This window comes from Myotis myotis, unplaced genomic scaffold (assembly GCF_014108235.1).
Source record: "Myotis myotis isolate mMyoMyo1 unplaced genomic scaffold, mMyoMyo1.p scaffold_m19_p_17, whole genome shotgun sequence".
Taxonomy (NCBI): Eukaryota; Metazoa; Chordata; class Mammalia; order Chiroptera; family Vespertilionidae; genus Myotis; species Myotis myotis.
In genome coordinates, this window is record NW_023416321.1 from 15,531,396 (window position 1) to 15,545,399 (window position 14,004).

General features: G+C 52.3%; 1 protein-coding gene and 1 long non-coding RNA gene across 6 annotated transcripts in view; one reads left to right on the plus strand and one right to left on the minus strand.

Annotated features, from left to right (window-relative positions):
- The window catches only part of LOC118671504 (signal transducer and activator of transcription 5B), a 68,808-nt gene that overhangs the window by 388 nt on the left and 54,416 nt on the right, over positions 1-14,004 (plus strand). The window contains exon 1 of one of the 4 annotated variants that reach the window (XM_036339758.1): positions 9,200-9,326. The exons of 1 other annotated variant lie outside the window; for it this stretch is intronic. Coding sequence is in view for 1 of the 3 variants with exons in the window: in XM_036339765.1 (XP_036195658.1) it covers positions 11,048-11,113 (66 nt within the window). In the remaining 2 variants the exon portion in view is untranslated. Of the gene's footprint in view, positions 1-9,199; positions 9,327-10,638; positions 11,114-14,004 lie in introns of those variants that run through there. 2 more of the 4 variants (XM_036339757.1, XM_036339765.1) reach the window with 2 other exon arrangements.
- On the minus strand, positions 2,290-6,332 carry LOC118671511. 2 transcript variants are annotated; one of them, XR_004972770.1, is made up of 3 exons: positions 5,992-6,332; positions 5,812-5,908; positions 2,290-4,459 (listed from the first exon to the last, which is right to left on the minus strand). It is a non-coding gene; the product is annotated as an uncharacterized LOC118671511 (long non-coding RNA). The 2 variants fall into 2 exon arrangements; XR_004972769.1 differs by having other exon boundaries at positions 2,290-5,908.

A 14,004-nucleotide genomic window follows, 5' to 3' on the forward strand; every position in this document is an offset into this window, starting at 1 on the left:
CGGGTGATCTTTCCAGCCTCTAGATGAAACATGTAAATGTGTGCGCGTGTGTTCATGTGGGTTGGGGACTTCAGAGGCAAAGCCCTGGGGAGGGGAAAGACTGGGGATTCCAGAGAAGCCAGCTCATGCCGCCCCACCTCCCCTCCTTCCACTACTCCCACTGCCGCGCTCTCGCCGTCTGCAGTTGAAAAAGAACCCTGGCAGTCATGTATGGACCCCCCTCTCCCCCCCCCCCCCAGATGGTGCAGACAAGAAATGGAAGTCCAGAGAGGGGAAGGGGCTTGCCCAGCGAGTCACAGTGGGCACATGGCCTAGTTGGCAAGCTCTGGGCCGTAAATGACCCTGCCCCTCCCCTCACCCGGGCCCAGTCAAATCCGAGGCTGGTCCTACCTTCAGAAAGGTCCAGAGGGGGCCCTCTTGAATCCTCAAAGCTCACGACTGCCCATAGGCCTTGCCAGAGCAGGGAACACCCTTCCTAGGCCTTGCCTGGGTCACAGCCCCTCCCTGAGAGCCCCCAAAGGGGCCTGACGAGTTGGGCAAGGCTGGCCTGGAAGCCTTCCATCCCCTTTGCCCAGTTTCCCTCTCCTCTAGGCCTCCTTCTGCCTGGCAGCTGGTATTGGCAGCACGAAGGTAGGGGCCAGGCTGGCTGCCCTCTCAGGGCCCAGCCGAGCCAAGACTTCTGGGGATCATTCTCTCCCACCACCCCTCCCTCAGGCCTTGGTAGGCCTGCCCTTCTATCTCCATTCTCTTCCCCCTTCCACTTTCCCACCTTCGTGCTCCTCCCCACCTCCCCTCTCTCATCCGTTTTACTTCAGAGAAAACCCCAAGTTAAAAGCTGCAGAAGCTGGAATGTCCGGGACCCATACACACACTTCCATGTGTGGTCGCAGTCTTAGCTGGCACGCCCATGAGGAAAGGAATTGAAAACTGTAAGGGGGTTCACAGAGGACTGAGGGAACCTTGCTCTTTAGATGCTCCACCCGGGGAGCCCGGGGAGGAGGAAGCACGGGCCTCCCCCTCCCTTCTTCCCGGACTCTGTGCAGTGCCTTTGGCCGAGGAGGCTCAGATACACAGAGCCGGGGGGCGGGCGGGCACCTGCAATGAGAGTCAAATGCCAGAGCTGGAAACAACCGTAAAGATGATTTGACAAATGGGGAAACAGAGGCTGGAGAGGGGAAGTGACTTGGCCAGTGTCACGCAGCCTGTCAGTGGCAGATCCAAACCCATTGCCACAGGGAGGGTGGGCCCCACTTGGCACCTATGCCCTCCAGGCTCTCACTCTGAGCAGGTGGGCAAGTCAGTGGGTGGGAGCAGACTCCTGGATTTCCAAGTCCTCTGAGTCATACCAGGGGGGGCTGAGGACCACCGTTGCAATGTACCCACATCTGGGCATCTGGAGAGGATGGTATGGGGGTGCTGGCTCCAGAGTGGGAGCCCCGCCTGCCCACTTCCAGGCAGCCACCTCTCCAGCCTCCTCCCCAGGGCCTACAGGGGCCTGTTGCTCTAGCTGGCGGCCCCACCCACCCACAGAACATCTGGCTGGGCTGGGCTGGGCTTGGTTAGGGGTTGGGCAGTCCTGGGTCCTAAAGTGGTAGCATTGAGGTGCCAGTGAACAGAACTGGAGGGGCTAGCCTAAAAGGACATGCCCAGTGCCCTCAGAGCCCTCCTGTGCCCCTCCCCACTCCGTGTCCCGTGGTGCGTTCTGGCTCTCCCCGACTGTGAGGCTCTGCTTTTTCATTCTTCTCCTGTTGATTCTCTCTCTCTAGGTCTCGCTCGTTCCCCGGGTGACTCTGTCTGGGTTTCTCTCATTTCTTTGTGCCTCTGTTCTCCCTTAGAGATGCAGGGGGAAGGGGAGGAGCTTTGGAGCTTTCCCAGGATGGGCAAAGGCCACCCAGGGGAGTAGAAGAGGGAAGGGTGTCAGAGTTGGGTTGGGGGCAGAGGTGACTGTGGTCATGGCCCCGGATAACACCCAGAAATGTCAAATTTGGGGTTTCTTTTTGCTTTCAGTCCCCTGGTTTGGTCTCTGCTATTTCTTACCACAAAGCACGCTGGTGGTTTTAGAGGCCCAGACTATAGAGGAGAAAAACTGAGGCCTAGGGGAGGGGGTTCAGGAAGATCAGAGACGGCCTAGGGTGCGGACTGAGCTGGGGTCCCAGGATGGCCTCCCCTAACTGCCCCTCATCCCCAATTCCAAGTCACACCATTACATGGGGGAGTGAGGGAGGATTAAAATATATGTTACATATAAAAATAATATAATTAAAGAAACATCTTACGGGAATACGTTCCTTCAAAGAAGACTGACCATATTTTATTAGGAAGAATAATGATTCCTGGCCTAGTCTGTAGTTAGCACAGTATGCACACATCCTGGAATGAATCACGGTACAGTTGTGTGCAAACATGTTTGCACACTTCAACTCAACTCATCCTTGCAATAACCTTGGAGGTAGGCACAGCCAGAATCATCCCCTTTGAGTAGTTCAGGAAAAGGCCTGTCCACAGCTGTCTGGCCAGGGAATGCAGAGCTGGCTCCAGGATCCAAGTTGCCTGGCCCTGTGGGAAGGGTCTCGACGGTAGAGCCTTTCTTGACTTCTCCCAACGCCAGCACATACCCACAGAGTGAAGATGTCCCCTGTGACTGGGTAGCCCGTCATTGTTCCGGGGGGCTTCATGTGGCATGCCCATCTCCACGTCAATCCGGGCCCTGCTCTGTGGAATGAGGCAGATGACTATGTTGGCGTGAGTTTCTGAAGGAAGGAAAGAATTTTCCCAGGACCCATTGCTGCCCTGTCCTTGGAGACCAGGTTAGCAGAGAAGGCCCCGCTGATGCCCCTACCCGGGGAAGAACAGATAGAGGTCACCTTGACCTAACCATCCCTGGCAGGGGGCGGAGGGCATGGTACAGAGATGCCATTGTTTCCTCTGCTGCAAGTCTCTTCTTCAAGGAGAGTTCCTTTTGTGCAAGAGCCAGAGGGGAGGTGGGGTGGAGGTGAAGAGCCTTCCCAAGCAAGCTGGAGGTGGTCCAGGGAGGATCTCTGTGTTCAGCAGAGAGGGGTGAGCTGAAGCCCTTGGGCTCCTAAACGTCCTGTTTCACCCCCACTTTGCCTCCCCGGCATTGTCCCCCTCCACTCCAGCTCCCATCCCCAAGGTGACTGGAAGGCAGCCACAGGCCCATCCTCAGCGTATACTGATACCCCCAAGATCAATGCCCCTGCCTCTCTCTGAGTCTCCTCACCCTGGCACCTCCCTGCAGAAATCTGCCCCCATTCTGGTTCATTAAGACAGGGCAGGACCAAGGGCGGGTGTGTGTGTGCACATGGTGAGGAATTTTGTGTGAATTTGGGACAGGGGAAGGAGCTGCTGGGTCCTGGGTGAAGCCTGTTCTCCCTTCCTACCCCTGTCCGCTTTCCTCTACCACTCTTCATGGAAGTCAGTTTACAGTGAAGTCACCAAGGGAACACAAGGCCATCCTGCCCCGAGGCGTAGCGACTGTCCTCTGTTTCTGGGAACAGAGTGAGAGGAGGGGTATGGGACTGACAGAGTGGGTGGGAGGGGAAATGCTCCTTCCTTGGCCCAGCAGCCCTGACCACCTGCCTTCGGAGAGATGCTGGCAGGACCTGGGGTGGGGTCGGGGGCAGTGTGCAGCATCTGACCAGTCAGGAGGGCAGGGAGGGGCCCACCCTCAGCAGGCGAGAGAGGAGCGGTGGGTCATGGGCACAGAGCTGGGCAGCTGAGCGGGACTGGTCGCTGTCCTGAGCAGGCCTGCGTCTGATCTTACTCCCATCCTCATGCACAATGACTACCAGTCCCCTCTTCCTGCTGAGCTAGTTTCTCCTCCTTCCAGCCTAACAGGAAAGCTTTTGTGGCTCCGCCAGCCCAGTATCCGACCTCAAGCCCTCTGGGGTTTGTGTGGGAGAGCCTTGTGCCTCCTTCCCCGCCATCCCCCACCACTTTGCCACTTTCCTTTGTTATGCCTGGAGGGGATTCCTTTTCCCCCATCTCTGTTTTTCATCGTTCCCTAGTTTCTTACTGCACAAACCCACCCACGTCTTCCCTGCCCTCTCCAAGCCTCAAAAATAGGCTCCCCAGCCCCAGGAGCAAGTGGGGAATGTGAAGGCTACATGCAGAACGGGCCAGTGTCCCATCCCCTCCTCACTGGCTCCTGCCCTGGTCTTCACTGGCTGCTGTGATCACCCCCAAGCACGGGCCTTCCCGTCACTCTGGGCTTCAGCCATGCAGGTCCCCCAATGCACTGGCGTCTCTCAACTCCAAACCTTTACCCCCTCCATCCCACCTACCTGGAATGCCATTCCTCCCTTGGCCACCTGGTCACCACCTCCTTACCTTTCATAGGGTCAGTGCGGCATAGAGAAAAACACAAAGGCGCTGGTGCAAATCCTGGCTCTGATGTGTGACTCCGGGCACATACGTCCGCCTCTCTGAGGTCAGCAAGCTCCTTTGTAAAAGGAGGACAAGCAAGACCAACCCAGTCCTGAGATTGCTGTGCCGACTCACTCCAGTGCCTACCTAACACGTCATAGGTGCTCAGAGACCTTGGCCAGTAGAGCTAGGCATGTTCTCCCCTGCAATCCTGTGGCCTCTCAATGCTACCTGTATTGCAGGTCTCTTTGTACGGCTCTAACTGGTAGCCTAAAGGGTGGTGTCCTATTGCTTGATGCAGAATAGGGGGTTTCATAAATATGTGTTGGATTAATGAAGATCCCTAAAACAGCACAGGGCTACCTCAAGCTCTGACAGCTCAGAGCTTCCCTTGCGCTAGTGTAGGCCTCAGTCTCCCCCTCATACACCCTGATCCACAGCACCGAGAAGGTTCTCTCCTCTGCCGCCCTGACCTCTGCCTGCTCTAGTCCCACTGGCCTGCTTTCTGCCCATGGCAGCAGCAACAGAAGCCTCATCTTTGCCTGGTGCTGAGCTGACTTTTGAGTTCCTAAACCGCCAGGCAAGCCAGCAAGATAGTGGCTGGGGTGATACTATACTCTGCTGCCTCCTCTGTGTCAACCCTGCCTTCCCTGCAAAATGCAGCATCGCCCCAGGACTCTAGGAGGAGAGGGCACAGTGACCCTGTCCCAGGAGGTGGGGGGTGGCTGGGGCTTTCCAGAGACCCACCTCCTTAGCTCTGGCTGGAAGGGAGCCCAGAGAGGTGAAGCATACAGGGACGAGAGGGAGAGCAGCGTGTGAGAGTCTCCAGGTGGCAAGGACCTGCACATCTGTCACTCACATCCCATCCCCCAACTCCACCCTCATGTCCACTCCCTCCTGGCCCTGCAAACTGGCTGGGGTTGGGCTGAGGTTAAAAAGAAAAAAAAAAGGTTCCTTTATCAAGTACCTTCTGCAAGCCATACATGATGCTTAGATACTTTCCTAATCACTCTACTTAAAAAAAAAAAAGTTCATTTTTCCTAATGTTTTAATAGATAGTATAGCATATGGTACAAAATTCAAGAGTAAAAGGATATATGGTGAAAAGTTAGTCTCTTTTCCTGTCCCCCAGGCCCTCCTCTACAGGGGCAACCACAGGTACTAGGGTCTGGCATGTACACCCAGAAAGATTTTAGGCATTTACAAATATATCGAGACTTTAGCGCCTATGACTTACACATGAGGGAAACTGAGGCACTCAGAGGAGTGAAATGCTCTGACTGAGGTCACACAGCTGGTAAGTTGGCAGAGCTGGGGTTTGGAACCAGATCTAACTGTAAAATTCAGCTATTTTCACCACCCAAACTCCTGGTAGCAATACGCCCAGGCACCAGTGGAACGCCTTCTGAACCACTGGTGGCGACAAACCTCCAGTCTGAGGCCCCGGAGATCCGGGCTCTCTGCCTCCCCGGTCCGTTGAGTGTTGAGTCTCCGATGCCTTCTCCTGTAGCTCCTGGGGCGTGTGCTAATTTAATAGGGAAGAAACAAGAGAAGTTCCTAGGTGTCCTTCCTTGGCTACTGTGTGGCCAGTGGTTCCCCAGTGCCCACCTGATTCCAGGGGTCCAGAGAGGCCGGGAGAGGGGAGCTAGATGAGTGTGGGTCTCTGGCTAGAGAGGATCATGGCTGTGGTTTCAGTTACATTTCCAGAAAATGGCCGCCTGCTCTCCCTGTGGGCAGGCAGGGCTGGGGGAGAATGTGAAGTGTGGCATCTGTTCTCTGTGGCAGCCACATGATGGTCCATGAAAACAAGGGAGGGAGTCAGCGCCTGGTTAAGAATAAATCAGAGTTACCTAGGTCCGTGGTCGGCAAACTGCGGCTCGCGAGCCACATGCGGCTCTTTGGCCCCTTGAGTGTGGCTCTTCCTAAGCCTTAGGAGTACCCTAATTAAGTTAATAACAATGTACCTATCTATATAGTTTAAGTTTTAAAAAATGTGGCTCTCAAAAGAAATTTCAATCGTTGTACTGTTGATATTTGGCTCTGTTGACTAATGAGTTTGCCGACCACTGCCCTAGGCGGTTTGGCCCAGTGGATAGAGCGTCGGCCTGTGGACTGAAGGGTCCTGGGTTCGATTCTGGCCAAGGGCACATTCCCGGGTTGCTGGCTTAGTCCCCAGTGGTGGGCGTGCAGGAGACAGCCGGTCAGTGATTCTCTCTCATCATTGATGTTTCTATCTTTCTCTCCCTCTCCCTTCCTCTCTGAAATCAATAAAAATATATATTTTTAAAAAGGACAGTGTTAAAAAACAAATAAATCAGAGTTATAGACAAGGCTGCCCACCAGACTTCCAGGCTCTCCCTCAAGCCTCTTTCTCTCCTGGGCCAGGCTTGCGTGGGCGAGGAGATGACATCAACACTGTCCTGTGGACATTTCTGCATGTGCCGGTATGCCTCCAGGACCTTTCTGTGTGGGCTCTCTGCTGGGTCTTTCTGGATCCTAGCTTCCTGTTCAATTTCTTTCTTTCTAGCACTCCTTATGTGTTATGTCTCAGTCTGGTGTCCCCTAAACGTAGGGGATTATATCCCCGAGGCCCAGGGGAAGAGGGTCTCACTTCATCTGAATTGGCAAGTAGTTAGAGGTAGGTATTGGACCTTCCTTCCTTTCTCAAGTTGACAACATTCTTGTTTTGCTGAGGGAGCAACCCAGAACATTCTGTTCTTTGTGTCTGTGTACACAGCCAGCCAGCTCTAGCTTGGTACCTAGTGGTCAGTCAGAGATGTGCTAGAAGAGGAGCAATAAAGAACCTTCCCTGCCCACCCTCCACGGCATTCAAACTAGCACCCTGAGGCATGGCAGCTGAGGCAGCTGGACGGACCAGTCCTAGGAAGAGGGATGCAAATGTTAGCTGCTGCTAAAATCAGTTCTAATAGTTAACATCTCTGTAGTGCCTTACAGCATTGGAAGCACTTCATATGTATTAACTCATTTCTCACCAGAATGCAGCAAGGTAGGTCCTATGACTATAACCGTGTTACAGTGAGGAAATTGAGGCAGAAAACTTAAGGTCACATGGCTGAAGGAGTTGACAGTGAGCCTGGTTTTAAAGTCTGTGCTATTAACTACTACACAGTCCTCCTGGTTTTCCATTTCTTTCCCTAGTGCAAAGAGTTGGGTCCTCAAATATTTAGCGGATGTCTGCTCTGGGCTGGGCACTGGGTGGGGATTTTAAGGGGAATGGGATACTGTGTCTGCCCTTTGTGGGTAGAGAAACGCATAAACAAATTGTCCTTTAACACCAGAGGTGCCATAATAGAGGCATGAACGTGTGGTGGGGAACAGGAAGGGCGAGGTTTGTGCTGCCTGGAACAGGTGTCACCGAGGGGCAGACATCAAGAGGGCAGGAGGGCATTCCAGGCAGAGGGAACAGAATGTGTGCAGGTAAGAAAGAGAAATGTGGTGTGCCCTGGTGTCGAAACATCATGGACGGTGACTGTCAGAGGGGTTGCCAGGGAGTTCAGGGCTGGCGCTTCTGTCCAGCTTCCTGCTTAGTTAGGCCTGTCCTCCTGCTCCAGCCTCCAAGCTCCCTGTACCTACTCTGTGCCAGGTGTTGGCCCAGAGTGTGGGATAGAAGCAGGAGCCTGGGTCAGGGAGAAGGACTTTGTGATCAGCTGCAGACACAAGGATCTTTGTGGCTGGTGTTATTCTGGGGGTGAAGAGGAGGCTGCTGGGAAGAGCTGCCGAAGGAGGATTATGGGAGAACTTGAGGCCTTGCCGATCTTGGTCATCCCTGGACATGTAGATTTTCTGACTGTCGGGAAGGGATCTCTGTGTGTATGTGTGGGGTCCTTCCCATCTTCTGCCCCTGCAGCTGGGGCTCTGGAGACCTGACATGCCTTGCTTTGGTGCTGGCCCTTGGAGGGTTGCCAGGGAAACCGCGGGCCAGCTCCGGAGATGTACCCAGAAGAGAGGAGAGCGGGTGACTCAGGCTGCCTTCTCAGACACCGCACCCCCTCCCCACTACGTGGAAAAGGGTCTCAGAGACCTCTTGCTCCTACAGCAGTGATCCTGCTTATTATTTCTTTTTTGGGTAGAGCAGTCAGCCCCTCCTGCAGCTCTGACTGCTAGCAGTATTCCCCAGGGAGCGAAATGGTCTCAGCCGCCCAAGTCCCCCATAGATACACTCTGGAACAGTGGACGGACCCAGTTGGCCAGGGTGAATGTAAACTGTGTCCTTCCAGGCTCTCCCCCGTCTGGGTGGTAAGCAGCAGGAGCCCTGGCTGAAACGCCCTCCTGGGAGCAAACCCGGGATAATTATTGATGGGCCAGTGGCGGACTTCTGACCTCGGCTTGGGAGGGACAGGACCCAGAATGCGAGCCCAGGGAAGGGAGGTGGGAGGGCTGCGGAGGGTATGGGTGGGGGGGGGGGCGCAATCCGCACGACCACAGAGTCCGCCCCGAGCCCCGCGAGTGGTGGTCCACACCGAGCAAAGCAGCATGTGCTCCTTGCTCGTGGGATCTGGCTGGGGACCCGCGTGGGGAAGCCACACCACCTGGGCCACGAGGGGCTGCGCGTGGCGCCCCGCCCCCGCCCCCCCCCGGAGCGTGCAGCCACCCCGGGGGTGCGGAGGGTATCCGGTCCTCCTGGGCGGCCGCGGAGGGGGGTCAGAGGGACGGCGGGCTCGCGAGCGCGCTCCAGGCGGAACCAGGAAGCGGCGCGCGCGGCGCGGGGCGCGCTCCGGGTGGCGGGCGGCGCGCGCGGCCGATCTCCGCGAGCGAGCGGCGCGCGCGCCCCCGTGGGCCCGGGCGCTGGGAGAGTCGGCGGCCGGAGCCGTCACCCAGGCGGGGACCCTGCGCAGGCGACTCCGCGCGGCGGCCCGGAGGCGGGAGGGAGCGAGCGAGAGGCGGGCGGAAGGCAGCTGCTGGCGCCCGAGGGGCTGGGCGAGGTAGGAGCGGAGGGCCCGGCTGGGCGCGGGGGCCAGACCGGCGAGTCCTCCCGGGCAGGGCCGAGCGCCGCCATCGCTCCCGGGCAGGGAGGCGGCCGCGGTGGCCGCGCGGGGCGGCGGGGGCGCGGGCGGGGCGGGCGTGCAGGGGGCGTCGCGCGGGGGCCTCGGCGGGCGGAAGGTGCAGAGCCGAGGCGGCGTGTGCGCCCGTTTCCAGGGAGGGGGCGCGAGGGCCCCCGGCGTCCAGCCCTGGGAGCCGAGGGGCCACTCACACTTCCACGGTGCAGTTCCGAATAGCCCCGCCGTCCCCTGCCGTTCCTCCTTTCAAAAGCGGGGTCTGCGGCGGGGGGGTGGGCGAGCCCGAGGTGCCCGGGGGCAGGGGGGTCAGCGGAGCGCCAGGGAGCAGAGCCTTATAAGGAGTCGAGGCAGCGAATACGAACGTGTCGATGAGGCTCTGGGTGCGGGATCCCACATATGCACCCGCCAGGCCCCGGCTCGTGCATGCGTGAGGCAGGGGGATGCAGCGCGTTCTTCTTTTTTTTTTTTTCCTAGCTCAGGCTAAAGAGTAAAAAAAAAAAAAAAAAAAAAAAGTGCACCTGGGGTCTGGGGCAGATAGAGACTCGAAGGAAGGGGGAGCGTGTGTCCCCAAAGCTGGTCTGACGCTGGAGGAATCTGGCAAGATGGTCAGGAAGGAACGTGTGTGGAGCAAGAGGCGATTGCAGACACTTGTAGCCAGCAGTGATGGAAATGGCCCGGGAGACAAACAGGTGCCAGCTCTCAGGAAGCTGAGATGAGTGAGAACCACCAGAATTTTAAAGGCGAAAAGAGAGAGCGGTCCTCTCTTTCCCTAGAGCCTCGCCAGGTGCTTTTCCTTCTGGTCCCCTGTCATGCTGTCACAGCTGAAATAAACAAGCCGTGCTCAGAGCTCAGAGCGGGCGACAGGAGGCCAGAGGTGGAGAGGGCCCTGGCGGTGATGCCACCACGTTCTTGGATGGTGCGGATGGGGAAACTGAGGCCCAGGCAGGTGGAGTGCGTGGCCTGCACAGGTCGCACAGCTGGGAGGTCGTGCGGGGACTGAAATGTCGGCCGGAGAGCTCGCAGATCAGTGCTGGTCCCAAAGCACAGCGAAGGAGTCGATCTTGGCCTGCGGAGAATTTCATAAGTTGTCTCGGGAGTGCTTTGGGGGAATGAGTGCCCTTTGAAAGGACTAGTGTGTCATCAAATTATTAAACTGATCTTATGTCATTTTTTTTTTTCCAGTCTTCAAATGGTGTTTATCGTCTGCTTGTATCTTAGGTTTCCAAAGTGGTTGGAGAGCCGCCTGGGCCATAATAAGCTTTCAGCTGTTGAGAATATTACCTCAAATAATTTCGTTGTCGTTCAATGGAGATAATAGAACTTCGCCTCTTTCTACGCGGTTCTTCCGTTCTTGTGCCTTTGTTTATAGTCATTGGAAAAGGATATATTTTATTTAGTGTGCTTTTCATCGTTTTTAGAAGACGATATATTGTATTTAGTGTGCCTTTCGTGTTTTCTGATTTTATTTTGTAACACTCTGAACATTGGGTGGGTTCTGAGCATTTCCGATGGATTCCACATTTGAAGGTTTCTTTTAAGGCGTCGGTGTTTTTGTTTGTTTTGGTACCAATTTCCATCTCATGGAAGAGTACAGCTGTTAGAATTGATAGCATAAATGGGAAAAGGGCTGCCGATTCGCAGAAAAAATGTCCTGTGTGACCATTTGTGACGTCTGTCCTGTTGAATTAAAAGAGTACCACACTTTTGGTCAGGTAAGTGTTACCTAGCAGAGTACTTGTTTTCTGTGGCCTTTGGAAGATGAACATTTTGAGCACCTGGTTGAGACATAAAGGAAGGAATGAAGAGATCTTTCTTTAAAAACACAAAACATCAGAAAGAAGAAAAAAAAAAGTTGATTTCTATCACCAGCAGTTTGGTTATTGCATAACTTGGAGCTAAACTCTGCACAAAATCATTGCTGTATACCCAGCTACATAAGTTATTCCACCTTCTCACCAGGCCTTGCCTTTTCAGTATTCATATTTTTGTCAACAGGATATTAATATGGGTTTTGTGTTAAGAAATTGAAGGTGGATGTGTTTCTTAGATGGGTACTTCATGATACATGTGATGGGAGGGGAAAACAGTGCTATCATTGTTTGGAGTGTTACAACACAAATATTTTGGTCAGCACTTCCTATTGTGGCCCAACTTCTCATTTCATCTTCATTTCCTTGCTCTCAATTGATTTTTAAAAATGTTTGTATGTCCAAAAAACACATCAAGGTGTCATTTATTGCGCTTTTGGTATTTATGTCAGTTTTTGAAGTTATGTTAAAATTCTTTCAAGTTACATTCAAGTTATTTGTGACTTGTGTTAGGTTTATATTTATGAGTGTCCTTGTGGCGGTTCCTTTGACTTGTTTTTGTGTCGGTAGGTAACGTAGGTAGTCTTTATAAAAGGAAGATGTTATAAGTAGGTAAATGATATGCTCAAGATTCGGTTGCAGGTTGCAGGTAGAATTAAAAAAAAAGCTTCACTATTCTAGTGCCCTACAAACATGTACGTATTCATAAAGTACTCACGGATTTCTGAATGTTCTCATGACCAGTGACACATTTTTCCTTTCTATTAGAATATAGATTACCACATTATTCCCATTTTCATTCATGGGTTTTGAGCATTTGAAACGCATTCTTTTAAAAAGTTATCCGATAACTCCAGGAAAATATCCTTTTACTAGATAATAAAGTATCAAAATAGTTTGACTCGGGAACTTCTTAATAAAAATAATGTTTAGACGTTAGTTCGAGACTATCACTGTCCCCAATTTTGTGTGGTGTTTAAAGGAAAAAAAAAACTTTCCTTTAAATCTGAGCTGTGTTAATAGAACTGTTCTAAAATAAGAAGTGTTTTTTCCCCCTGCAGTGTTAGAGAAACACAAGTTTTATGCTTCTTTCTGGGAATAGGAAGTCAGATTTAACAATCTACTTTCCATTGATTCGACAGGTTTTGTTTGGTACATTTAAATTGTGAGCATCACAGTGGTAAAAAGTTTTTAAAATTGTATTCATTCTTAATTAGCATGTCCTTATTTTAAGTAGAGTATTGACATTGGATTTTAAAAAATTATTAATGATGATTCTTTACTATTGAAAAACCTAAGCCAGTTTGGAGAAGATTTTACACACCTAGATCTGTGCTAGTTTCACTAATCAAAGAGAGAAGTAATTTCAGGTGTTAGATTTTTAGTTGGTTGAATGAGACCCTCACTTTTGGTGGTTTCAGGGTTTTAGATGACGTTTTATTACTTTTGTTAGTTTTGGTCACACCCATGACTTCCTTGGAAGGTAGCTTTGAGGTTTGGTTTCCTTTTTTTTATGGTAATATTGGGGTGGGGGTGCTTCCTGTTTGTATTTTCAAAATTAGGTCCACATAGTAACCTTCTTTGGTGTCACATTTCAATTTTAAACAAAGACAAGCATCAGATGCCATGTGGTTTGTCTTTGACCTGTTGCGCTGCTTCATGACAGTTCAGCCCGAATACCCAATTGGGAAGGCAAGACATTCCTGAAACTTGCCCCAGCTCTCTTCAAGATTTAGCAGCCTTGGAAGAAATCTTTAAAAACAACAAATACGCAATTTAAAAAAAGTGGGGGGGGGGGCGGGGGCGGGAGGCAGTAGCCATCTGTTTCCTCCCAGGTACCTAGAAACTGCACAGCACTAGATGGGGCTGAATCGTGTTCTGTGGAGCCTTGGATGTCAGCTTTTAAAGAAGGGCTGCCCAGCCCGGCCGCTGTGGCTCAGTGGTTGAGCATCGACCCATGAACCAGGAGGTCACGGTTCAATGCCCGGTCAGGGCACATGGCCAGGTTTCGGGCTCGATCCCCAGTGTGGGGCATGCAGGAGGCAGCCGATCAATGATTCTCATCATTGATGTTTCTCTCTCTCTCTCTCTCTCTCTCTCTCCCAAGAAAGGTTGCCCCTGCTTTATACAATATAGAGCCCCATGTATTAAACAGTGAATATGGCAGTTTTTTCCTGCTTCATTTGAAAGCCATACAGAATGTCATGGAGGAGTCAAATAAGAGCAAGGAAACATTTAGGGGATGGTAGTAGAACTTTGGAGGAATCGTCACCCTGAGCCGTAAACTCTCCCTTGACCCTCCCCAGTAATTTTCATGTGGTAGGTTACTGTTTATATGTATGTTGGGGTGTGAGTTACATGGAGCCTTGAGAAGTACGTTCTTGAAAGGAGTATGTGATAATGTTTCAGACATTGAAGCAGATGGTCTTTTCTGGGCCTTCCTTCAGCTGACTTGATTCTAAGAAGTGTCATGACTAAATAGACTCTTAATTTAATTGGCATTCAAGTATGTTTGCCTTATCCTACATTTAGGGGCGCTTATCCTACATTTTCTTTTGGATCACGTTGCTAAAGGCAGTAGCATGTTGTGCAGTGATGCATTATGCGATTTGCAAATGCACAATGGTTAATACATATAGAGTATCATAACCTCCCTCACCCCCCTCCATTACTCAAGAAAGGAGAAGTTATAATTTGTCATCTACTGGATATTCTTTGAGTTTATTCATAATAGTTACATCCATTCCCATGTATTATAATACCATTAAGATGAAAAATACATATATTGATTGATA